At 35.8% G+C, this 26,945-nt stretch overlaps 1 protein-coding gene across 1 annotated transcript; it reads left to right on the forward strand.

Moving 5' to 3' along the window:
• Positions 1–2,445: 2,445 nt before the first annotated feature.
• LOC128559496 (uncharacterized) lies at positions 2,446–21,910 on the forward strand. Its single transcript, XM_053551299.1, has 5 exons — positions 2,446–2,761; positions 9,367–9,483; positions 11,456–11,890; positions 18,783–18,890; positions 21,248–21,910. Exons 1-5 carry the CDS (start codon positions 2,579–2,581, stop codon positions 21,767–21,769), a joined length of 1,365 nt encoding a protein of 454 aa, XP_053407274.1. The 5' UTR covers positions 2,446–2,578; the 3' UTR covers positions 21,770–21,910.
• Positions 21,911–26,945: the final 5,035 nt, after the last annotated feature.

A 26,945-nucleotide genomic window follows, 5' to 3' on the forward strand; every position in this document is an offset into this window, starting at 1 on the left:
ATATTTGGTATGAAGCATCATCTAGTGGTCCTCTACCAAGATGATTCAAAATATTTCCTTGGGGTCTAATATGGCCCCGCCCCGGGGGTCACATGGTTTATATAGACTTATATAGGGAAAAACTTTGAAAAACCTCTTGTTCAAAACCACAGGGCCTAGGGCTTTGATATTTTGTATATGACATCATCTAGTGGTCTTCTACTAAGATTGTTCAAATTATCCCCCTAGGGTCAAATATGGCTCCGCTCCGGGGGTCACATGGTTTACATAGACTTACATAGGGAAAAGCGTTGAAAATCTTCTTGTCCAAACCACAAAGCCTAGGGCTTTGGCATTTGTAATGTAGCATCATCTAGTGGTTCTCTACCAAGTTTGTTCAAATTATCCCCCTAGGGTCAAATATGGCCCCGCCCTGGGGGTCACATGGTTCATATAGACTTATATAGGGAAAAGCTTTTAAAATCTTCTTGTCAATAACCTACAACATTCAAATTTGGACCACATGTATGGTTTTGAGTGGCAAGATGAACCTTGACATGAGTTGACCTTGATTTTGACCTAGTGACCTACTTTCACATTTCTGTAGCTACAGCCTTCAAATTTGGACCACTTGCATAGTTTTGTGCACTGAAAAAAACTTTGACCTTGACTTTGACCTAGTGACCTACTTTCACATTTTTGAAGGTACAGGCTTCAAATTTGGACCACATGCATAGTTTTGTGTTCTGAATTGGAATTTGACCTTGATTTTGACCTACTGACCTACTTTCACATTTCTCAAGCTACAGCCTTCAAATTTGGACTACATGCATAGTTTTGTGTACCGAAACAAACTTTGACCTTTACATTGACCTAGTGACCTACTTTCACATTTTTGAAGGTACAGGCTTCAAATTTGGAACACATGCATAGTTCTGTGTTCCGAAATAAAATTTGACCTTAATTTTAACCTAGTGACCTACTTTCACATTTCTCGAGCGACAGCCTTCAAATTTGGACCACATGCATAGTTTTGTGTACCGAAATGAACTTTGACCTTAAGATTGACCTAGTGACCTACTTTCACATTTCTGTAGCTACAGGCTTCAAATTTAGACCACATGTATAGGATTGTGTACCGAAACAAACTTTGACCTTGACATTGACCTAGTAACCTGCTTCCACATTTTTGAAGGTACAGGCTTTAAATTTGGACCACATGCATAAATTTGTGTTCTGAAGTGTAATTTGACCTTGATTTTGACCTAGTGACCTACTTTCACATTTCGTCCTTGAAATTGATATAGTGACCTACTTTCACATTTCTCTAGCTACAGCTTTCGAATTTGGACCACATGCAAAGTGTTGTGTACGGAAATGAAATTTGACCTTGAGCTAGTCAGTAAGTCTTGAAATTTGGAACACTCAAAAATGGCACATTGGTGGGCGCCAAGATCACTCTGTGATCTCTTGTTTTATAAAAGGTTTTCTTTTCCAACAGCGAACTGAAACGTTTGCAAAAATTGCCAATAATGCGCTGTATCTGGTCAGGGTCACTTCATTTTTGAAAGACCCTGATCTGGTGCAAAGAAATGCCAATAGTGCGCTGTATCTGGATCAAAGAAATACCAATAGTGCGCTGTATCTGGTGCAAAGAAATGCCTATAGTGCGCTGTATCTGGTGCAAAGAAATGCCAGTAGTGCACAAAATGAAAACTAGTGCGACTGTTCCTGTTAGTTTTTATTTCGACGTTAAAACGTAAGGACTTCGTTGTCCAAAGTTATTTCTTTTTAAGCTACATTTCAATATATTTTAAAAAGTACTGTAGGGGAAATTGGTGTGTGAAGAGGTTAAAGTATCCCGCATTTATACAACCAAATATTTTAATATGAGTTTTACATCAAGTTTGTAGCTTCTGATTCGTAATGAATTAAAACGAAGTCCACTATATTTTGGATTTACCTCTTATTACTTTGAAATTTAACAATACGAGACGCAATACAAACGAATGAAATGGCGGGTTCGAGTCCTATATTAGACATGATCTACGTTAGTACTATCTTTTTTCAAGGACTGTGAGCTTGATATTAACTCGGTAAGCTGAAATAGAGTCAGTATGGACTAAACAAAAGCTGAGAAATTTCAAAAGACAAGTCTTACTTTTGAATTTGCTTTTCTCTTTTCTGACTTTTTAAGTTTGTTAGTTTGTTTTGGGTCTAACGCCGTTTGTCAAAACTGGTGTATGTTGCAGACCTGTACTTGAAATTTCTCAGTTTTAGATGGAATAAAGAAGACTAGGTATTAAGTGTGTTTATGCCTTATGTCGAAGTTAATAGGTTTTGTTTGTTTGTTTGTTTGTTTGTTTTTACAGAATATGTGCAATCTGAAGATATTGTTGAATATAGTGGTTTGTACCTTAAAATGTCGATTATCATGCATATAAAACTGACACTACGCCACCGTTTCGTAATTCTATTTTTAGCATCAGTTGGATTGTGTAATAAATTTCACAAATCTTTTTTAATTTTGATATCTCTGGGTTTTACCTTACGGTTTTTGGCAGTCCATATAATCCCGGAAGTTATATTAAATTCGGAAATGTCGGTTAAATTAATCTGCAAGCCGGAGTTTTTCCACCGTCGACTGAATTCTCAGCTTGGTTTGAATGTTGCGGTTGAACCCGGAACGACCTACTTCTTGTGCAGTGGTCTGGAGGAGGTACCTGGGTTAGTAAGCTCGCAGAACTCCGCAAGTCTAACGGCATTGTCAGGAGAAAAAAAGGTGGGCACATATCTGAATCACGGATCATAACTTTACTTTGTCCAAATAATTATACTCGAGAGTTGAATATCGTTAATATTTTTAAACTTGACTGGTCTCAAATAATGCAAAACATAAGGAGGTGGAGTTTGACACATTCCATTATCAATCAGGGGTGTAACTGTTTCAAGATATCGCAGTTTATAACCCATTTGAGTTATTGCTTAAACTCATAACTTGTTTTAGTTATCATAAAATATTACAAAGCCCTCCTGTGCCAATTCCTCATTTTGAATGAGACTAATGCAATTATTTCCTGAATCCTTGACCTTTTATCTTTCCATATGCAGTAAAAATTTTTACACAAGGCTGATTAATTTATTACGCAAACGTTTTAAAGCTATAAAACTCTTAATATCCCATTATGCTTATCAGGTCATGCTCTAGGCCAACTAATTTGACACGATCCTAGGAAGTATTGAGATTTTTTTTCATTATGGACAATATCCCCACTTGCGTCAAACACTCGAACGACCAAAATAGTTTAAGCAACTTCCAATGAAATTTTCATCGCTTCCGACACTTTAGTCAAAATAATTAGACGTTCAAATTGTTTTATATTTGTGACGAGCAATCTAAACGTCAAAACTTTGAAGGACCAAAATAATGGAAGTTAAATCACAGTACACAGTCATGTAAAGTTATCGATTGGTTTTATATGGGAAGTAAACACATGGTAAACGTTTATCGTGTACAGTACATACAAAGGTTGAACTCACCAGAAAACTGGTAATTTTGGATATTTTTTTGATAATTTTAACATAGATTAATGAGGAATTGAATCCCCTTTAGATACATGTAAGTTATATTTTAATTTATGGCCAGTTCGTGATAAACACGTTCAAAGGCGCTTTACATATAGCGAACGCAGTCACACAGGGTGCGAAATTCATCCTCTACTAGTACAGACACAGAGCGATCTGATCAGAGGGACAGAGTGAGATAAAACCCCCAGAACAGATAGAGAGAAATCCTTTGAAGATACAGGCCTGTCCGGCTAACTTAGCCTAGTTCTTTGCGAATAGACAGTCTGGTTCTTTAACATTCCAGGTGTATAACACCGATACATGCGAAGTTGACTTTCCTGGGAAGAACCAGTACAGGTGGGAGACACTCAAGAACATCTCAGAAATTTCCAGTGCCTGGACCGGGATTCGAACCCCGGACCTCTGGATTGACAGTCAAGCGTGTTACCACTAGACCACCGGCCCACCTATAATTACCTATAATATTACAATTATAGGAGCACTTGCACTTTAGCGGTCCCTATAATAATAGTAGTTTAATAATGTCATAAATATTAAAAGTTAAAAGAGGTAACTTTATTTTGAGATGAATATATTTGAAAGTCATTTTGAATTTTTTTTGGCCCCTGTGACAATGAGCCACAGGGCCAAAAACATTTCAAAATGAATTTTTGGCATTTTTTCTCTCTAGAAAACATTATAATTATAATATATCTAGAAATGTATAGGAGAGATTGTGTTTGTATACAATTCTGTCGTATCTTCTACTTTTAGAACTGATAAGACAGTGATCGGGTGGGCAAACGCCGAACGTCCATGTTTTCTGCAAACAGTGATGTTTTTCTAACAGCCTAAACTTTCTTAATAGTCTTTTATAATATACTGACTGTGACCATTTTATGAAATGTAATGCTCATTATCACTACTGTAACTTAAGGCCTACATTTGTATCAAAACAGTGGATTTTTTATTCTTAAGAAATTAACATTTTTTACAGCAAAAAATATGGCAGCTGCATTATACACTTATACACAAGCCATTTAACTAGTATAAGTTTTATTTATTCAATTCCAGTAGGCTAAAAGCCCATGAGGACATACACATGCACAGTATACGACGAACAGTGAAATCAGCATGCATACATAAATATTTGTGTATATGTGTCTACATTTTAATATAGGCCTTAAATTAATTTACCATAATTATGTACATTTTTGCATTGGAAATGTAATTTATACATGAAATCATCACATGACTTTACTAAAGTCATGCATTACTTAAGATGCCTATTTAAACTTAATTAAAGTGTTGGTTAAATTTACCTGGAACATGTTGTACAATCAATATTTGATTTAATACAAACATACAGAAATATCGATTTAAAGCACTTCAACAGATAACATTACATTTTGTTTTAAAGATCACTGAAAATGTTACCAATGATAGTTCATAGAGCATAATATTTCTCCTGTCTTCACTGAAAATTTCCATTAATTTACAAAATTGGATGTTAAACATAGGGCTGTCATTGACTGGGTCTTAGGCATATCGGCGATACCGATATATCAGAAGACAAATATCGACGATACATCGATATATCAAATACTGTCATTTGGTCGTTAAGTTAGGTTAACGACCTATTTGTTCATATGCATACTATATACCTTCCTGTAAATGATATTTTTAGTTTTATTGCCTACTTTTCATATTTCTGTTTGATTATATTTGTATTTTTAATAGCATCTTTCATTTTTATTTTGCCTTCACTCCATTTTTGAATTTATCCAAATTTACAACTTAGTGAGCTTAAGTTGTTTTTTAGGGTCTGAGTGTTTATTTGGATAGATATTTGTCTCTGTAAAATATCGATTTTTGAAAATGGGAATCGATAATCGATCGACAAAAAAATATCGTTGATACATCGATATCGTTTCTATCGATGACAGCCCTAGTTAAACACATCCACAAACTGCCTGACATTAGATTTTCTGTGTCGCTACTAGGCCAGTTTATATGGATCATTTTCTACCTCATCTTTATGAAACTTTGTTAGAATGTTATGTCTCTATGAAATCTAGTGCAAATTTAAAACTGGGTTTTCGGAGGTCAAAAACAAGATCACTAGGTCAAATCATAGAAAAGAAACCTTGTTAACACTGTGGAGGACATTTTCAATTCCATCTTTATGTAACTTTGTCAGAATGTTTTTCTCTATGAAATGTTGGTCGAGTTCAACACTGGTTAACCAGAGGTCAAAAACTAGGTCATTAGCTTAAATCATAGAAAAGCCTTGTTAACTCTTTTGAGGCCACACTTAGAACTTTCTCACACTGAATGATAGTCTCAGTGAAATCTAGATCAAGATCAAAATTGGGTTACATGAGGTCAAAAACTAGGTCACTAGGTCAAATCATGGAAAGACCTTGTTAATCAACTGTCTTTATGAAATCTAGGTCAAGGTCAAAATTGGGTTACTTAGTCAAAAACTAGGACACTAGGTCAAACCATAAAAAACCTTGCTAATATTCAGAGGCCACATTCTCTTTTTGGTCTTCTTAAAACTTTGTCAGAATGCTTATTATAATGAAATTTAGGTGAAGTTTGAAACTGGATTATTTAGGTCAAAAATTAGTTCACAAGGTCAAATCATTGAAAGACATTGTTAACACTCAAAAAGGATAAATTTGTAACCGGGTCATTTAAGGGAGAAAGCCAGGGCATTAGGTCAGATCATAGAAAAGCTTGGTTAACACTGTAGAAGCCAATTTTTCAACTTGATCTGAAAAAATGTTTATCTGTACTGAATCTAGGTCAAGTTTAAAAGAAGGGTACCTGAGGTCAAATACTGTCATTTGGTCAAATCATTGAAAAACTGATCTATCTGAATTACATAAAACAGGGTAAGAATGTTTGTCTCTATCTAGACTAAATTAGATGGTAAGAACTAGGTCAGGTGAGTGATACAGGATCTTTAGGACCCTAATGTAAAGACTGGTGGGCTGTAATATCTCCTTCTTTCAGCTAATATTTTTAAAGAAAAGATTATTCCAAGATTGAAAGAAGTTTGTAACTCTAAAGGCCATCTGATGAAACAGGCAAGCTTTATACAAATGCTGTTCTTGCAAAGGGTTTAAGACAAAGTTTAGGTCACCATGGCATAATCAGAAAAAAAAATTGTTTCTTCAGTGTTTCTGTTTTCAAAACTTCTCTTTTTTAACTTCATATAAAGCAAGGGCTTGCATTTTAGTTTAAGCTTAAATTATTTCATAGGTGAGGGGCTATGTCTAGAAGTAAGTTCATGTGTTTAGCCTACATAAATATTAATAGGGAATACACATTGCCATGGTTTCGAACTCTGGGTCAACCCCTTTGTCTAATATATGTACAACTGATTTACCTTACTTGTGCATGGTGAATGTTACTTTCTTTTAGGTAAATATTCCGCAGAGTTATGGGATTTTGTTATGTGTTACAATGCTATATACATAGAGTTTGCATATGCAATCTTGTGAACCCCTAATATCCCGAACCATTGCACACAATTTAATGAAACTTCACACAAGTGATCAGTACCAGTGTTACTTGTACATGGTGCATGTTAGGTTCTTTCAGAAAAATATTCCGCAGAGTTATGGGATTTTGTTTTTTGTTACTATAGTATACTATATAACAGAGTCTGTATACATACAGTCCATATAATTATGCAATATTGTGTGTGTCAAATTGCAATGTATAGAGATAGTACCTAAGTTTTTCAAATCATAGGTTTGAAGTTAAAAAGCTTTGAAATGAAGAGAAATGTCCATATATTTCTCAAAAACAGAAATATAGACAATATTTTAACCAGAAGTGCGGAGTTATGAGCATTTAATATTTTCATGATAACGAAAATTGTGTGATCAAGGAAATGTAACTCTTCTTGAACATGGAGAGCATAAACATCAAAGGGACATAATATAGTCAATATTTTCTAATTGGGTGCATTTGATTTAACATTCAACTTTGATCTGGATTGCTAAATACTGATCCATGATACTGTGTGCTAAAAATTTAGAACATCTGGAACAGTCTATTAACAGCAAAACTATGTTTTAGCAGAATCTAAATAGTTAAGCTCTAACTGGGACTCGAACCCAGGACCTCTCACCCCTAAGGCAGACACTCTACCACTTCCCTATAACAGCAGTAGCTAATAGCTATGCAGTTTAATTGCTGGATTACATTGCGTGAACTGGAACAATAATCGGTGAACTCCGGATTATCGGCGTATTCGCTTTGTTACCTAACGGCAATTTTTGTGTAAAGAAAAAATATAATCTAATGCTGCCAACGTCATAATTGGTCAAATCTGCCCAAATTTCTCTGACGTGTTGTTCAGAGTATGAACTTACTAACTGGCAGTACCAGTGAAATATTACTTATACTGACTCTTTTATATTTGCCCTTTTTGCAGCTGCCGAACGGCAAAGACGATGAGATTTGTCCAAATATAAGTAATTATTTTACCAGTTTTGAGAGGATTTCAATTGATCGGAAATTACAGTTACAAACTAAATACCTTTCTGCAACACATGGAGTCATTAGCATTCACTGTCAATCAGTATCATGACTGAGATCGACTGTCATTCATTCATTTCAAAGTTTCATAGACAGAGTCCGTTGTTTACATTTTTATCGTAACCGGTGCACTTGTAAAAATCACTTTAGTTTGAAAAATCAAAGTATGCGAAGAGCTATGGTACGGTCTCTACAATGTACTGTGTCAGGAGGGGTGGTGGGTTTTACATTCATCACCTTCAGTGATAGCTCTAGTTTAGATATGTTATATTAGGTATAAAATACAATGTTAAAACAAGGCCCCATGTGGTTCTGGGACGATCTGTGTATGAAAAGAATTGGAACCACTGCCTTACCCTTGCATGATCATAAGAGGCGACTAATAGGGTCTTAACACTTGGTTTTGCTGTAACTCTGTGATTCCAGCAGGTATACAAATTTTGATTCCATTCCTCATTTTTTATTTCGATGTAAATGAGATGTGAAAGCAAAATTTGTAGTCCTGTTTGGCGCCATATAACCTATACTGTGTTGGTGCGCCGTAAAACCCAAATAAATAAATAAATAAACAATGTTAAAACAAAACTAAATATTAAAGTCTAATTCAGAGTTTGGTAAGTTAGTAGTCACATTGTTCAAGGTGATTGTGTGTCATCATCATAACTTGTCAACCGTTTTACTGTTTGAAACATTCTAGATTTTTTGCCCAGTCTAAATGGCACTTTAATAATCATAACATGTATTTATCTTGGTAAAATCTGAGACAAGTTCAAAACCAGATTGTCTGGGTTCAGAAAGTAGGTCCCTCGGTCAAATTATAGAAAAACTTTGTTAGGAGGCCACATTTTTTTCCTACTGGATCTTCAAAAAACTTTGTCAGAGTATTTGTCACTATGAAATCTGTATCAGATTCAAAACTGGGCTACTTGAGGTCACTAGTCATATTTCAGATTGCCGGGATAATTTTCGTCTGTGAGACTCAGTTAAGAGATCTAGGGCTGTCATATGGCCCTCTTTTTATAACTAAGAAGGACTTACTTGTTACCTGTATATTTTAATGACAGTTGGCAATTTTTCTTTGCATATGTATTCTCTCTGTGCGATTTTGGCCTTCTTTTGCTGGTACAGATACCCTCAGATGAGCTACATTGCTGGCCAAAGAAAAAGAGAAGTACTGAAGTTCACAAAATTAATGGAAATTACTGGTCACTGCTTTCAATACAACCTAGTTACTAATTTTGATTTTATTTTCGTTTTTAATAGGTTCAGATTTTAATCTGTAAAGAGAGACCAGATGATATAAAGACATCTTTGCAGACGGATGCGAAATTTGGAACAGACAGTACAACTAGTGTACCAGAGGAAAGCATTTTATCAAAGGTTGGTGTAGCAATAAGTTTAATAACCTTTTTACCATGTGTATGTTTTTGTCTTGGACTCAGAAATTAATTGAGTTTTTAACATTTTCCCTTTTAGCTGTCCTGCATCAGAGCCTTGTTGGTGAGTTATTGTGACTGTCCTGAGTCTAGTGTCACATTTATGTTGTCTACTTTTAAAAAGAGTTGATAACTGATTATTGATATTCACCAAACTTGGTCTGTAGCATCATTGCATGAAATGGAAAGTTTATCCAATGGTTGTATTTTGAATGAATTTATATGTAGGCCCGGCTACCAGAGCTTAAAACAAAACCTTTAAACAACATTTTTATGAAGCTCTTGTCGGATGTTCATCAAACTTGGTTAAAGCTATCTTGTTGTCTTAATTAACCCTTCTTAGAAGTTCACCAAACTTAGTCAGAACCAAGGTTAAAATGTCCTTTTAAAATGAGTGAATTTTAGTCTGTGGATTCAAATCCACATTTGAGCTGCACCGTGATATAACCAACATAATGCATTTGCGACCAGCAGGATCAAGGGATCACAGCACATCCTGGCTTTGTACAGCTAGTCCATGATCATGCTTTGAAGCTAACAATTCCTCTAATTGCGTAGGCTTGAGCGGACCATGCTGGTCGCAAGCACACTGTTGGTTTTCTCATGGCGCGGCTCATTATTTCGAGTTGTTACAGTTAAGTAGTAGGACAGTATCTTATTCATGACAGCTTAATTTGAAAGTAGTAGTAAAATGTAAAAGAAATTGAATGAAGTTCTTAAAACAAAGTTCTTAAGTGTTTGTTATTAAATGTGAAAATAAAGTTATGAGCTAAAAATTTTATTTATCTGCTGGTCGCAAATGCACTATGTTAGTTTTCTCATGGCGGGGCTCATTTGATTATTCTGAAAGTAATGTGCATGGAATGTTTACACCAATTACTTTAAGTCAATTTAAAATACTGTGCATTACCGCAAGATACACCCACCTTATCTAAATTGGAAAAGGGTATTGTACACAGAGTATTTTTCAGACTTCCAAGTTTCATTGAGGTTACTTGATGAACACTAGAGTCAGGGTCTTTAGTACTTACGTAGGGTATTTTTGTGAGAGGTCCAGTTTTGCTGCTTAATAGCATCTGTTAAGTTAGCTCTAAACATTTGGCTCAACATTTTTTTCTACCATATAGAATTAGATTAAAATTTGATTTTTGAAAACTTCAGAGTTTGCTTAGAAAATTCTGTAAATAAAAAAGGTGGGGTCGTTTGCTAAATTTTTTGCTGAACTGATTTGAAAAAATATGACCTAGCACAAGTGTCCATAACACAATGTAGGAGGCTAAGGGAAAATCACAAATTTGATAACATTTTCGAAAATAGAATTTTTTCTACACTGTAGATTTTAATGAAACTTTTCACAGTCGTAAATAAACATACAACCCAAAATATAGTGAAATATAAAGTATAGGTCCTTGCGCTTGTTTACAAGATATTTGCCTAGATATTTGCCCATGACTAAAGAGATTAACATATTTCGAGCTGATTTTAAGTCAATTTTTTGGAATCATGTCTGACAGATGTTTTAATACATGTATCATATTCTAAGTTTAGAAAGATTGTAACGTTGCCGTTGTAATAAATTTACTCACCTGTTGCATTTAATTAATAAAATCATTTCTTTTGCCGTACGCTAAATCCAGGCAAGGTCATTTTTGCTAAATATTGGAAAATGCTTTCGCTCATTAACTGAAAGTTAGGAATGAGGTTTAGAGACCAAACTTGGTATATAGGCAGCTGGCATGAACATCAAGGTTCAACAGATGGGTCCAATGTTAGCACTGACTTCCGAATTATCAATATCAATAATGAATGAGACATTGGGACCAAACTGCCACCCATTTGGAAATGATAAGTTCTGTTCACTGAATTTGTCTGTTTGTTATACTTTATTATAGATAAAAGATTTATTTTATCTTCAGACAACATCACCATTGAAAGAGAAGAAAAGCAGTGATGTAGGCAGAGTCAAACCATCCAGCACTTGCACTGTCACTTCAACATCTGACCAAGACGCTGGAAATCGTGAAGAAACTAATCCATGGCCATCAGCTGGCCAGTCCAAGGTTGAAGCCCCAGTTATTAAGCTCCCATTATACACTTTGAGCAATCTAAGCCCGCAGTCGCCAGTTGTTTCAAAGAGTACAAGTATTCACATGCCATTCACTTCTATTCATAACCCGATGCAAGGAGGGTCTGTGACGGCGAATGCCGAAAAAAGTTCAAACTTGCCATGTCAAGCATTGAGGCACGAACTGAAACAGGCAATCTTACAGAGACGTATGATTCAAGGAAAAACGATGATTGACTTAATGAAGGAAGAAAATCAAAGGCAGGAAGCCGCACAGAATATGAAGGTCTGTATAAGATGTTAGTAATGAGCAATCAGTAAAACCTACATGTGGACCTTCATTTGTTTGTAAATAAAAAAAAATTAAGATTGCATCTAAACAGACAGCCGTAATAATAATAATATTGAAGTTATAAACATTTGAGCATGAAGGCATTGCTTAATTCCAGTACGACTAAAACATGTATTAGTATTGTGTAAATATTAGATGCTTCATTGCCATATGTGTTATTATGTTTTCTAAAACATTTACTTTACCTTAAATTTTTTGTATGATTTTCTTTTAAATATCCATAGTGGCATACGTGTGAAGTTCATATTGGAATGTTTTTCTGATGTTTTAGATTTTGTTATATTGCAAATCGTAGCTTGAATATTGTATATTGCGTTGTTTGTATATCTGCACTTACTGATAGTGAATGAACTGCAAGTACCTTGAACTATTTCGACATCTGTGAGCACAGCATGACAAAGTCGTAATTAAAAAAACCAGAACAAGTTTCAAATGTTTGACATTCTTAAATGAATATCTGCCACTTATACTTGCGACTTTACTTCATATTATCATTATTATGTCAGTTCATGAAGATTAATATCTGTAAAGGGTTTTTAACTTTACAGGGGTAATTTTTCTAAGAAGGAAGGGAATGTGCTTTTTTTTCAGGAAAGGGGGATAATCTCAGAATTTCTACAAAGGGGAATAAATAATGTTATGCAATTTTAAATCTGCATGATTTGAAAGAAATTTTCTGAGAGGCAACATTTACTAGCTCACTTACATGAAAGCTAGTAAAATATCTACTTTTTATCATTGAGGCAAAATCAGAAGTAGCTCATTTAGGGCAAACTAAGTCACTTTTTACAATCATGGGAAAACCTTACACTCTAGAGGTTACATTTTCTGTCTGATCTTTATGAAATCTGGTTAAAATATTTTTCCTTATGGAGTATGTTTTCCTTTCCAAACTTAAAATCTGAAGTGAACAGTAAACAGAAGAAAAAAAGATCAGCCCTCTAGAAATCGCATTTTTACTGCATCTTCATGAAATATTTCTCATTCATCTAGAACTTTTTTTATGAATGAATGGATATTCAGATTACACAAACAGTCACCAAAACAAGACAAGTAGTTGACTGAGACCCATACATTGGTATAATAATATTATTCTTTGTTTTTAGATCAGTTATACCAGTAATATGTTTGGTGTGAAGTATTAAAAACAAACTATGTCAAGTTAAACAAGTTAATCGGATGACTTTTTTTAACTGACATCACCTTGACTATGTTTTGTCTACTGGTACCTGATAATGGTCATATTTGGTCTAATTCTATTATTGCATAAATTTTGCAATAAAGTCCCAGTGCTGAAATTTCAAGTAACTAGTTTTAACATATTTTCATCAATTGTTTGGTTTTTTTAGCTCACCTGTCACATAGTGACAAGGTGAGCTTTTGTGATCACCCTTCATCCGTCGTCTGTTGTCAGTCCGTGCGTCCGTGCTTGCGTCTGTCAACAATTTCTTGTCTGCACGATAGTGGTTTCATTTATGATTTTATTTTAACCAAACTTGCACACAACTTGTATCACCATAAGATCTCAGTTCCTTTCTTGAACTGGCCAGATCCCATTATGGGTTCCAGAGTTATGGCCCCTGAAAGGACCAGAATAAGCTATTTTGACCTTGTCTGCACAATAGCAGCTTTATTTATGATTTGATTTTTACCAAACTGGCACACAACTTGTATCACCATAAGATCTTGGTTCCTTTCTTGAACTGGCCAGATTCCAGCATGGGTTCCAGAGTTATTGCCCCTGAAAGGGCCAGAATTAGCTATTTTGACCTTGTCTGCACAATAGCAGCTTCATTTATGATTTGATTTTTACCAAACTGGCACACAACTTGTACACCATAAGATCTTGGTTCCTTTCTTGAACTGTACAGATTCCATTATGGGTTCCAGAGTTATTGCCCCTGAAAGGGCCAGAATTAGCTATTTTGACCTTGTCTGCACAATAGCAGCTTCATTTATGATTTGATTTTAACCAAACTTGCATACAACTTGTATCACTATAAGGTCTTGGTTCCTGTCTTGAACTGGTGAGATTCCTTAATGCGTTATAGAGTTATGGCCCCTGAAAGGGCCAGAATTAGCTATTTTGACCTTGTCTGCACAATAGCAGCTTCATTTATGATTTGAATATAATCAAACTTGCACAAAACTTGTGTCGCCATAAGATTTTTTGTTGAACCGGCCAGATTCCTTAATGGGTTCCAGAGTTATGGCCCCTGAAAGGGCCAAAATAAGCTATTTTGACCTTGTCTGCACAATAGCAGCTTCATTTATGATTTGATTTTAACCAAACTTGCACACAACTTGTATCACCACAAGATCTTGGTTCCTTTCTTCAACTGGCCAGATTCCATCATGGGTTCCAGAGTTATGGCACCTTAAAGGTCCAAAATTCGCTATTTTGGCTTTTGCAGCCATATAGAGACTTCATTTATGGTTTTATTTGATACAAACTTCCAAAATATCTTCAATAACAATAAATCTTGGATTCCATGGCAAATCAGATCCAATCGTAGTTTCCAGAGTTATTTTATATCTGATTACCTCCCCTGATTGTAATCAAAATGGATTTATATCAGTAAGTACTTATAGGACTTATTTGAAATTTCAATATTGTCATTAGTTGGACTGAGCCAATCAGGGTAGATAACTATGGACTGATTTTATATCAAATTACCTCCCTTTATTTCAAATTAAAATGGGTATATCTCCGTAACTAATGAAGATACTGATCTGAAATTTCATTTATGTCAACAGATTTATTTGGCAGATCCTTCTTTTGTTCACTTACAATAATTTTCTTTTTAATTACTTCCCTTTTACGTTACTATAAATAGCTTATTTTTAGTAACTTTTTAGCCCACCATCATCAGATGGCTGGCAATTCAAATCACTCTGCGTCCATGGTCCGTCGTCCTTCCGTCCGTCCTTCCGTTAACAATTTCTCGTTATCGCATCTCCTCAGAAACTACCAGGGGGATTTTGACCAAACTTTGTCAGAATGATGTATTGGTACCCTAGTTGTGTCCCCCTGAAAATCAGACTGGTTCAACAGTTTTTGAATGAGTTATGGCCCTTTGTTTATTTCTATAATTTACTTAGATTTATATAGGGAAAAACTTTGAAAATCTTCTTGTCCAAAACCACAGAGCCTAGGGCTTTGATATTTGGTATGAAGCATCATCTAGTGGTCCTCTACCAAGATGATTCAAATTGTTACCCTGGAATCTAATATGGCCCCGCACCTGGGGTCACATGGTTTATATAGAATTATATAGGGAAAAACTATGAAAAACCTCTTGTTCAAAACCACAGGGCCTAGGGCTTTGATATTTTGTATGTGACATCATCTAGTGGTCTTCTACTAAGATTGTTCAAATTATTCCCCTAGAGTCATATATGGCCCCGCCCCGGGGGTCACATGATTTACATAGACTTATATAGGGAAAAACTTTGAAAATCTTCTGGTCCAAACCACAAAGCCTAGGGCTTTGGCATTTTTAATGTAGCATCATCTAGTGGTTCTCTACCAAGTTTGTTCAAATTATCCCCCTACGGTCAAATATGGCCCCGCCTTGGGGGTCATATGGTTCATATAGACTTGTATAGGAAAAAGCTTTTAAAATCTTGTCAATAACCTACAACATTCAGATTTGGACCACGTGTATGGTTTTGAGTGGCAAGATGAACCTTGACATGGGTTGACCTTGATTTTGACCTAGTGACCTACTTTCACATTTCTGTAGCTACAACCTTCGATTTTGGACCACATGCATAGTTTTGTGCACTGAAAAAAACTTTGACCTTGACATTGACCTAGTGACCTACTTTTACATTTTTGAAGGTACAGGCTTCAAATTTGGACCACATGCATAGTTTCGTGTTCTGAAAGAAATTTGACCTTGATTTTGACCTAGTGACCTACTTTCACATTTCTCAAGCTACAGCCTTCAAATTTGGACCACATGCATAGTTTTGTGTACGGAAATGAACTTTGACCTTAAGATTGACCTAGTGACCTACTTTCACATTTTTGAAGGTACATGCTTCAAATTTGGACCACATACATAGTTCTGTGTTCTGAAATAAAATTTGACCTTGATTTTGACCTAGTGACCTACTTTCACATTTCTCGAGCTACAGCCTTCAAATTTGGACCACTTGCATAGTTTTGTGTACCGAAATGAACTTTGACCTTAAGATTGACCTAGTGACCTACTTTCACATTTCTGTAGCTACAGGCTTCAGATTTAGACCACATGCATAGGATTGTGTACCGAAACAAACTTTGACCTTGACATTGACCTGGTGACCTACTTTCACATTTTTGAAGGTACAGGCTTTAAATTTGGACCACATGCATAGATTTGTGTTCTGAAGTGTAATTTGACCTTGATTTTGGCCTAGTGACCAACTTTCACATTTCTCAAGCTACAGCCTTCAAATTTGGACCACTTGCATAGTTTTGTGTACCGAAATAAACTTTGACCTTAAGATTGACCTAGTGACCTACTTTCAGATTTCTCAAGCTACAGCCTTCAAACTTGATGCACATGCATATAGTTTTGTGTACAAAGAACTTTGTTTGTGAAATTGATCTAGTGACCTACCTTCACATTTCTCAAGCTACAGCTTTCGAATTTGGACCACATGCACAGTGTTGTGTACGGAAATGAAATTTAACCTTGAGCTAGCCATTAAGTCTTGAAATTCGGAACACTCAAAAATGGTACATTGGTGGGCGCCAAGATCACTCTGTGATCTCTTGTTTATTATTGGCTGTTGGGAAAATCCGAGGCCACTCTTCTGTGGTACAACATGGATGGTACCTCCAATTTTTAGGTGTATTTTGACATATCTGTACCTTGTAAGAATTTTTTTTTTATTTTTGGTTAAATTTCTTCCCTTTGTTCTTCCTTTCCATTGGACTTAGATATTGTTTCTGAGGACCTTCTTGTCCTCAAGTGCAATGATAACAGGTGAGCGATATAGGGCCATCATGGCCCTCTTGTATTGATTTGCAAATGGCATTCTTTTTTAAAGAGGGACAATTTAAGTGACCAAGTACAAAACATTCAGAGAGGCATTTTCACCCCAGTCTAATTAGTACATAGTTTTTCACATGGAAACAACAAACTATTCTTATAAGTTATAGTCAAGCAAATTTATGATTTTTAAGGTCAGTGGACTGGGAGAAGTGTTCACCATCTTAAAATAAATGTTGAAAAATATTGAAAGTTTTGGGCACATGGTATATCAGCAGTTCAGTGTATTTCTTGTCATTCTAAATACAAAAATCTGACCTACTTTTTGTCAGTCCCTTGTATGGTCTCTTCCTGTGGTATATTACAGATGTCAGTATTCCTAAGGCATGTTACAGATGTCAGTATTACCATGGTATATTATAGATGTCAGTGTTTCTAAGGCTTGTTACAAATGTCAGTATTACTATGGTATATTGAAGATGTCAGTAATCCTGTGGTGTATTACAGATGTCAGACCATTCAGAATTTCTACAGTGTATTACAGATGTCAGTATTCCTATGGTTTTTACAGATGTCAGTATTTTGTTGGTATATTTCAGATGTCAGCACTCCTGTTGTGTATTACAGGTGTCAATATTCCTTATGGTATATTTAAGATGTCAGTATTCCTATGGTATATTTCAGATGTCAGTAATCCTATGGTATATTACAGATGTCAGCACTCCTGTTGTGTATTACAGATGTCAGTATTATTTTAAGAAGTCAGTATTCCTATGGTATATTACAGATGTCAGCACTCCTGTTGTGTATTACAGATGTCAGTATTATTTTAAGATGTCAGTATTCCTATGGTATATTGCAGATGTCAGTAATCCTACGGTATATTACATATGTCAGTACTTCAGATTATATTACAGATGTCAGTATTACCTTGGTATATTAAAGATGTCAGTATTCCTAATGGTATATTGCAAATATCAGTATTCCTATGGTATATTTCAGATCTCAGTACTCCTTTGGTGTGATACAGATGTCTGTACTCCTATGGTGTGTTACAGATGTAAGAATTCCTACATTTTAGTACTGACGTCAGACACCTAGGGTATATTTCAGATGTCAGTATAGTGTTTATTCTAGAGTTTGAATAGGGCAGGGTGTTTAAAAAGGGAAAAGTACATAAGCAGTGGTACTGAGTACATCTATGGTATATTACAGATCTCAGTACTTCTATGGTATATATACCATATTTCAGATGTAGGTATTCCTGTGGTGTATTACAGATATCAGTATTCCTATGTTATATTACAGATGTCAGTATGCCTATGATATATAACAGGTGTCAGTATTCATATGGTATATAACAGATGCCAGTATTCCTGTGGTGTATTACAGATGTCAGTATTCCTATTGTATATAACAGATATCAATATTCCTATGGTTTATTTCAGATGTCTGTATTCCTATGGTGTATTACAGATGTCAGTATTCCTATGGTATATTTCAAATGTCAGTATTCATGTTGTGTATTACAGATATCAGTATTCCTATGGTATATTGCAGATGTCAGTATTCCTATGATATATAACAGATGTCAGTATTCATATGGTATATAACAGATGCCAGTATTCCTGTGGTGTATTACAGATGTCAGTATTCCTATTGTATATAACAGATATCAATATTCCTATGGTTTATTTCAGATGTCTGTATTCCTATGGTGTATTACAGATGTCAGTATTCCTATGGTATATTACAGATGTCAGTATGCCTACAGTATATTTCAGATGTCAGTATTCCTGTGGTATATTACAGATGTCAGTATTCCTTACGGTATATTTCAGATGTCAGAAGAAGAAATTGAAAAGATGATTAAGAGACGCGTCTCAAACAACCGAGCTGCAAGAAAATGTCGAGAAAAAAGGAAATTGGAAGAGGAAAGTTTGACACAGGTATATAATGATAATTTTACTATGTACATGTAATGGTAATTATTTGTAAATAGGGATATGCAGTGTTTAGCAGGTTGGAGCCCTGTGCTATCAAATATGGTTCAATTTCAGATTGCACCTGATATCCCAAGTAGTGTTCATTGCTGAGTGATTACCCATGTTGATACTGTTCAGGAAATAAATATGACACTTGCCATTAGCAAAGCCCTTTCTAGGTGGGAACTTTCATCAGCTGCAAAATTGATTAATGTTATATAAGAAACCTTTACCTTTAAAGTTCATAAGAGCACAACATGTTGCGTTCAGGGTAATCTGTTATGATTGCTCTACTTCAGTGAATTACAAGGCTAGTATGTCATGCATCTGCAAGAATTTTACTGTTAATAGTGTAGAGGTCACATTAATGGACCTGTCATTATCAAACCTAGCCAGAATGATTATCTTTATGAAATTAAGCTTCAAACTTGATCAGCTGAGGTAAAAAACTAGGTCACTATGTCAGATAATAGAAAAGCCTTTATAACACTCTAGAGGTCACATTTTTGCTCTCATCTTCAGTAGAAATGTTTGTGAAATGTAGGTCAAGTTTGAAACTAGGTCATTTTGGATCTAAATGTAAGTCACTGGGTCAAATTATAGAAAACAGTTATGAACACACTAGAAGCCAGATTTTCTTCCTGACATGTATGAAAACTGGTCAGAATGTTTGCCCTAATAAAATCTAGCGGGATATCTAAAATCAAAACGTAGGTCACAAGAGCAAGTCATAGAAAACACACAAAAAGGCACATTTTCTAGCTAAGGCCTAAAAAAATGTTTGTTTACGGTATCGCGACCTACCCTAAATTTTTGGCCCGACCCTAAATGTTTTTATGGTTTTGGAGAATTTTAACTTTTTAACAAAAAGTTGCAAAACTGCACTTTTTATGCTTTAAACATGGTCAGTGATGTTAGAAATCAATTTACTGATGCTCAAAAGTCATAACTGCCTACTTTGTATTTATTTTTTGATACAAAAATAATTTCCGAAAAGTCCCACTTAATAAAAAAATTACAAAAAAAAAAATACCGACCTGCCTACCCTCATTTTTTTTTAGCATGTTACTGGAAACAATTTTTTTTTGTTAGGCTTAATCTATATGAAACCTGACCAAAATGGCTTTATGAAATGTAAGTGAAGTTTGAAACTAGGCAACTGTCTAAGAAAAATCTAGAAGTCACAATTACTTCCTTAATTTATGTGTTGAGGATGTTTGTCTTTATGAAATCTAAGTCAAACATGAAATTTTGATATCTGGGATGAAAAAAGCAGGTCACTTTGTCAAATTATAGAAAAACCTTGCCTTGCATTTACTGTGATGAAACAGTTCGGTCAAATAGAAAAGAAATATAAAAGCGAAACATTGTTTGTTTGATGGGTTGTATTTATTATGTGGTGGCGTAGACGTATTGATTTAGTGCTGTCAGACTGTGTCTGTCTGTTATAAAGTTTGTCCGTGCAACTGCTCCAACACCATCAGGCAGATTTACACTGAACTTTTAAGAGTGATCATTGCCATGCCTAGTTGTGCATATCATCTGCATTTTCGGCAGTGTTATGGGCCGTGATTTGTCAAATTTTATGATGTTTTGGCCACTTCTCTTTGATAATAAGGTATATTTCCGCCAAATCTTACAGATGTGATCAGTGCCAAATCTTATTTTTGTATACTGTCAGCATTTTTTGGGTCAGTGATTTTCATGGGAGTTATGGTCCTTTATTTGTCAAATTTAATTATATTTTATCAACTTTTCTTACCCTGTTAGGTGTTATCCACTAAACCTTACATGAGTTATCAGTGCCAAGCCTAGTTACGCATGTCATCAACAAGTGCATGTTCAGTGATTTTCAGCAGAGTTATGGCCCTTGATTTGTCATATTTTACAGTGTTGGCACTACTTGTTGTGTACAATTAGGTTTAATTTTACAAAATCTAGCACATGATTAGTGTGAAGTGTAATAGTGCATATCATTGTAGTGTTCAGATTTTAATATTCATTTTTGGCAGAGTCATGACCCTTGATTTGTTATATTCTTTGATATTTATGCTACTTCTCTTGTACCACTGGTTGAAATTCCACCAAACTTCAGAGGAGTTACCACTGCCAAGTCTAGTTGTGTATACTGTTTGAATGTTATGGTTCAGTGATTTTCCCTGGAGTTATGGCCCTTTACCTGTGGCAGTTTATGATTTTGTTGTATTAAGTAGTCGGAAACACATTTTTCATGCAAAACAATCAGAAGTTTGCTATCTATTTCAAATGTATCAATACTTAGGAAATTATATGTACATAGTAAGGTATTTTTTATCAAACAGGAGGTGAAGAGACTGAGTGAGCGTAAAAACGCACTGAATGCAATTATATCGACACTGGAACAGCAGCAGCAATTCCTGAGATTATGGGCAACTGGATCTGAAGTTGACGATTCAGTTTCAAACGAAAAGCTGAGATCTATTCTCAACTCCGAAGTTAAAATTCCCGAACTTCCTCCTCGGACAGAATTCAAAATGGAAGAAGATTTGTCTAATAGTATTATAATATCCAGTTCGGAATATAATTCGGATGATACCAGAAATGGGTTTGAGTTTGACAGTAGTCAGGACACAAATGATACTGCTGACTCTGTGGCTGTAGGTTACACAGAAATGACAGTTGAAGAAATAAACAGCATTGTGTCTGATAACTTTGGCAGTACTAAAGCCAATTTAGTGGAAAAAGATGAAAGAAATTTTGGAGAGATACACATTAAAAGCGAAGACGTTCAAAATAACTCTGATAATGACTCTGATGTTGAACTTATAGAAATAGACAGGCCATTAATAATTGATGTAAATTAAATATTTATTTGCTTTTGTATATTTGTGTTGTTTGTCTGTCTGTCTGTTTTGAAATTGTGGTGTAGTCTTCGTATTCTGTATCTTGAATTATGTGTATTCTATATCATTAATTAACTTTATTAAAAGATCTTATACAAAGTATACCCAGCTGACATGATAAGCATCCAGATCACAGTGTCACCAGTTCTTGTCCTTGATCAGACATTTATTATGCGCCCCTTCGAAGAAAGAGGGGTATTTTGTTTTGCAGATGTCAGTTGGTCTGTATGTCGGTCTGTCGGTCTGTATGTAGACCAATCCATTTCCGGATGATAACTCAAGAACGCTTGGCCCTAGAATCATGAAAGTTGATAGTGAGGTTGGTCATCACCAGCAGATGACCCCTATTGATTTTGAGATCTGTATGTCAAAGGTCAAGGTCACAGTGAACCTGATTAGTAAAACAGTTTCCGGATGATAACTCAAGAACGCTTGGGCCTAGGATCATGAAAGTTGATAGAGAGGTTGGTAATCACCAGCAGATGACCCCTATTGATTTTGAGATCAGTATGTCAAAGGTCAAGGTAACAGTGACCCTGAACAGTAAAACTGTTTCCGGATGATAACTCAAGAACGCTTGGGCCTAGGATCATGAATGTTGATAGGGAGGTTGGTCATGACCAGCAGATGACCCCCTATTGATTTTGAGGTCAGTGTATCAAAGGTCAAGGTCACAGTGACCAGGAACAATAAAATGGTTTCCAGGCAATAACTCAAGAACGCTTAGGCCTGTTATCAAGAAAATTGATAGTGAGGTTGGTCATGACCAGTAGATGACCCCTATTGATTTTGTGGTCATTAGGTCAAAGGTCAAGGTCACATTTGCCAGGAACAGTTAAAAGGTTTCTGATCTTCTTGTCCAAAACAACAGGGCCTAGGGCTTTAATATTTTGTATGTAGCAAAATCTAGTGGTCCTCTACCAAGATTGTTAAGATTATTTCCCCGGGGTCAAATATGGCCCCACCCCAGGAGTCACATTGTGTATATAGACTTATATAGGAAAAAACTTTGAAAAACCTCTTGTCCAAAACCACAGGTCCTAGGGCTTTGATATTTTGTATATGACATCATCTAGTGGTCCTCTTCTAAGTTTGTCCAAATTATTCCCCTAGAGCTAAATATGGCCCCGCCCTGGGGGTCACATGGTTTACATAGACTTATATAGGGAAAAACTTTGAAAATCTTCTTGTCCAAACCACAAAGACTAGGGTTTTGATATTTGTAATGTAGCATCATCTAGTGGTTCTCTACCAAGTTTGTTCAAATTATCCCTCTAGGGTCAAATATGGCCCCACCTCGGGTGTCACATGGTTCTTATAGACTTATATAGGGAAAAACTTATCTTCATGTCTACAACCTACATCATTCAAATTTGGATCACATGTATTGTTTTAAGTAGCAAGATGAACCTTGATGTGAGTTGACCTTGATCTTGACCTAGTGACCTACTTCCACATTTCTGTAGCTACAGCCTTCAAATTTGGACCACATGCATAGTCTTGTGTTCCGAAATAAAATTTGACCTTGATCTTGACTAGTGACCTACTTCCACATTTCTGTAGCTACAGCCTTCAAATTTGGACCACATGCATAGCTTTGTGTACCGAAACGAACTTTGACCTTGTTATTGACCTAGTGACCTACTTTCACATTTTTGAAGGTACATGCTTCAGATTTGGACCACATGCATAGTTTTGTGTTGACCTTGATTTTAACCTAGTGACCTACATTCACATTTCTCAAGCTACAGCCTTCAAATTTGGACCACATGCATAGCTTTGTGTACTGAAATGAACTTTGATCTTGAGATTGACCTATTGACCTACTTTGACATTTCTGAAGCTACAGGCTTCAAATTTGGACTGCCTACATATTTTTGTGTTCTGAACTGAAATTTGACATTGATTTTTACCTAGTATCTACTTTCACATTTCTCAAGCTACAGCCTCCAGATCTGAAGCACCTGCATAGTTCTGTCTACCGAAATGAACTTTTACCTTGAAAATGATCTAGTGACCTACTTTCACATTTCTCAAGCCACAGTTTTCAAATTTGGACCACATGCTTAGTGTTTTGTACCGAAATGAAATTTAACCTTAATTTTGATTTTGAGCTAGTCTTAAAATTTGAAACATTAAAAAATGGCTCAGTGGTCAGAAACCAAGATCACTCTGTGATCTCTTGTTAGGTTAATAGGTCAAAGGTCAAGGTCAAAGGTGCAATTACTGAATGCATCAAGGGGGGCATTTCGTGTTTTGACGAGCTCTTGTTTTCCTTGATAATTGGCCAATAATGTTAAGGTTAAGTTATTAGTCCCGTACCAGTGGAACACCAGCGGGGACTAAAGGAATGCTCTCCATCCGTCTGTCTGTTTGTCCATCCGCAAATCTTACTCTGCAATTACTCAAAAAGTATTTAATCTAGGTTCAGAAAATTTGGTATGTGAATAGAGGGCAATATGTAGATTATGCACATTCATGACTTAGTAAGTCAAAGGTCACTATTGAAGGTCACTGACAAGTAAAAATTGTTTCTGCTCAATAATTTTTATATGCATTGATGGATTATCTCAGTACTACACAAAAATGTGCCCCATGATGAGACAGTGTATCAACACATGACCTATGCTTGTAGGTCAAAGGTCAAGGTCACTATAGAAAGTTTTCCGTTGGTAGGGAATTTTTGTATTGCCACTGCAATACTCAGTATTTAGTTGGTCCCCCATTCCGTTTAAATTTAGTAATTTGTCAGTTGGCTAAGGTCAGTAGGCAGTAACTATTTAAGAATACTGCCTCATATTAACCTAATGCTGTCAAAATACTATTTAATAACCAAGAACAAGGTGTCATTCTTACTTCTGCATGAGGTGCATTCACCTCTGTCGGCATCAAAGCCAAATTTTGTTCAAGAATATTGAAGATAAAAGACGTGCTAAATTGAGATATTTGACTGGTAAATGAGATATTGCTTCATATGTTTTCTGAACTCTTCAGTGCTGCCAGCCGGCTACATCCACTTAAACTGCCAGTGCATTTTGTAACCATGTGGACAGTAAGTATTTTTTTAATTTGAGCCGTGCCATGGGAAAACCAACATAGTGGGTGTGCGACCAGCATGGATCCAGACCAGCCTGCGCATCCGCGCAGTCTGGTCAGGCTCCATGCTGTTCGCTTTTAAAGCCTATTGGAATTGGAGAAACTGTTAGCGAAGAGCATGGATCCTGACCAGACTGCGGGGATGCGCAGGCTGGTCTGGATCCATGCTGGTCGCAAAGCCACTATGTTGGTTTTGTCATGGCACGGCTCATTTATCCATTTTATCATTCATAATTCAGGCTTCATTTTGTTTTCATTTGCTGTTGTCAAACTTGATGTCATATACAATTTGAATTATAAAGCTTGAATGTTCAACAGTTGGGTAAAGCAGACATACTGAATTTTTAGACACAGAATGAAGGTGAGGAACAAGAACCCTGTGAAAGAGATTGAACATTTAAATTAGAAAAAAAAGGTTTTGCCAAATATCAACCATAATTTAAAGCTAAAGGGAATGGTTAGCATCAAAGTTACTTCTTATCCTTTATCCTGCTAAATTTCTAAAATGAACTGGTCCATCATTCAATTTGGGCAATACCATTTATTATTTGAAAGGGTGTTCACTGAAACTTTACTGACTAAATGGCGAATAGTGCAGACCATGATCAGCCTGCATGAACGTGAAGACAGATCTTTGTCTGCACTGGTCGCAAAGGCAAGAATCACTTGCCACCAGCAGGCTAAAGGTTAAGCTCTGTTTATATTCAAATAACAAAAACCTTTTTGTTGCAATATTTTTGTTGTTGTTTTAACATCACACCTTCTTATAGGTCATATATGACTTTCCAGCTTTTCATGGTGGAGGATGACCCCAGGTACCACGCCGCCAGGCATTATTTCAGGCACAGTTGGGCACCTAGGTAAAACCACTGACCTGCTGGATGGCTTCCTCTCATGAAAAACTGAGGTTTTGAACCCCCAGTAGTTAGGGGCAGGTGATTTGATGCAGTGACCTTAACCACTCGGCCATGGAGGCTCCCAGTGATTATTGTAGATGATAATGAAAAACAATGCCTTACTGTTTTATCTGTAAAATAACTTGGAGCAACCAAGAAGTATAAAATACTTTTTATAGCTCTTTGGAGCAACTATTAAACCTTATACATTCAGTGAATAGTTTTCTCAATGTATACATTTGAATGATTTTGTACCATGTACATGAAAAGTATTGAGAATTACCGGGTACACCTGATAAATTTTTTCTAATGATTATTGTGCTAATCCATTACTTTTAGATTTGTAGTATCCTATTTATTGATATTTGTTTAAAGATTAAATTGTTTGTGAAAGTTGTTTTTTGGTGTAAACTTTCCGTCACATTTTTCATAGAAATGTTGGCCAAAGTTTCATTACTGAATTTATTGAACTTGTGGAACATGAGACATATAATTGAGCCGTGCCATGGGAAAACCAACATAGTGGGTGTGCAACCAGCATGGATCCAGACCAGCCTGCGCATCTGCGCAGTCTGGTCAGGCTCCATGCTGTTCGCTTTTAAAGCCTATTGGAATTGGAGAAACTGTTAGCGAACAGCATGGAGCCTGACCAGACTGCGCGGATGCGCAGGCTGGTCTGGATCCATGCTGGTCGCACACCCACTATGTTGGTTTTCCCATGGCACGGCTCATATAATGAGGCTATGAAGTTGCATTTTAAGGCTTAATATAAAATATTGTTTGGGAAGATCTCTCAGTAATGACTAAATTAGACCTGAACTATTTTCTTGCAAAATTAACATTAAGTTTCTGTTTTCAGCAACATGGAAGCTGCCCCAAAATAGTTTGGACTTTCAAATATTTCAATAGTCTGGCTACTGACTAGATTTTTTGAAAATCTTTTAATCATTTTCTTATATATTCTGACTTGATCTTTCTGTGCTCTGAAAGAAAAGGGACATATTTATACAAAATTTTAATAGCCTCAGAAGTTATCTCCTGTGAACAAAATATATGGTCTGGACACAGACTAAAATTTAAAACAAATTGACTTGTTAAACTGTTATTTTAAACTTTCATCTCATTTATAGAAAGAAAAAAATATG

This window comes from Mercenaria mercenaria, chromosome 1, assembly GCF_021730395.1.
Source record: "Mercenaria mercenaria strain notata chromosome 1, MADL_Memer_1, whole genome shotgun sequence".
Lineage (NCBI taxonomy): Eukaryota > Metazoa > Mollusca > Bivalvia > Venerida > Veneridae > Mercenaria > Mercenaria mercenaria.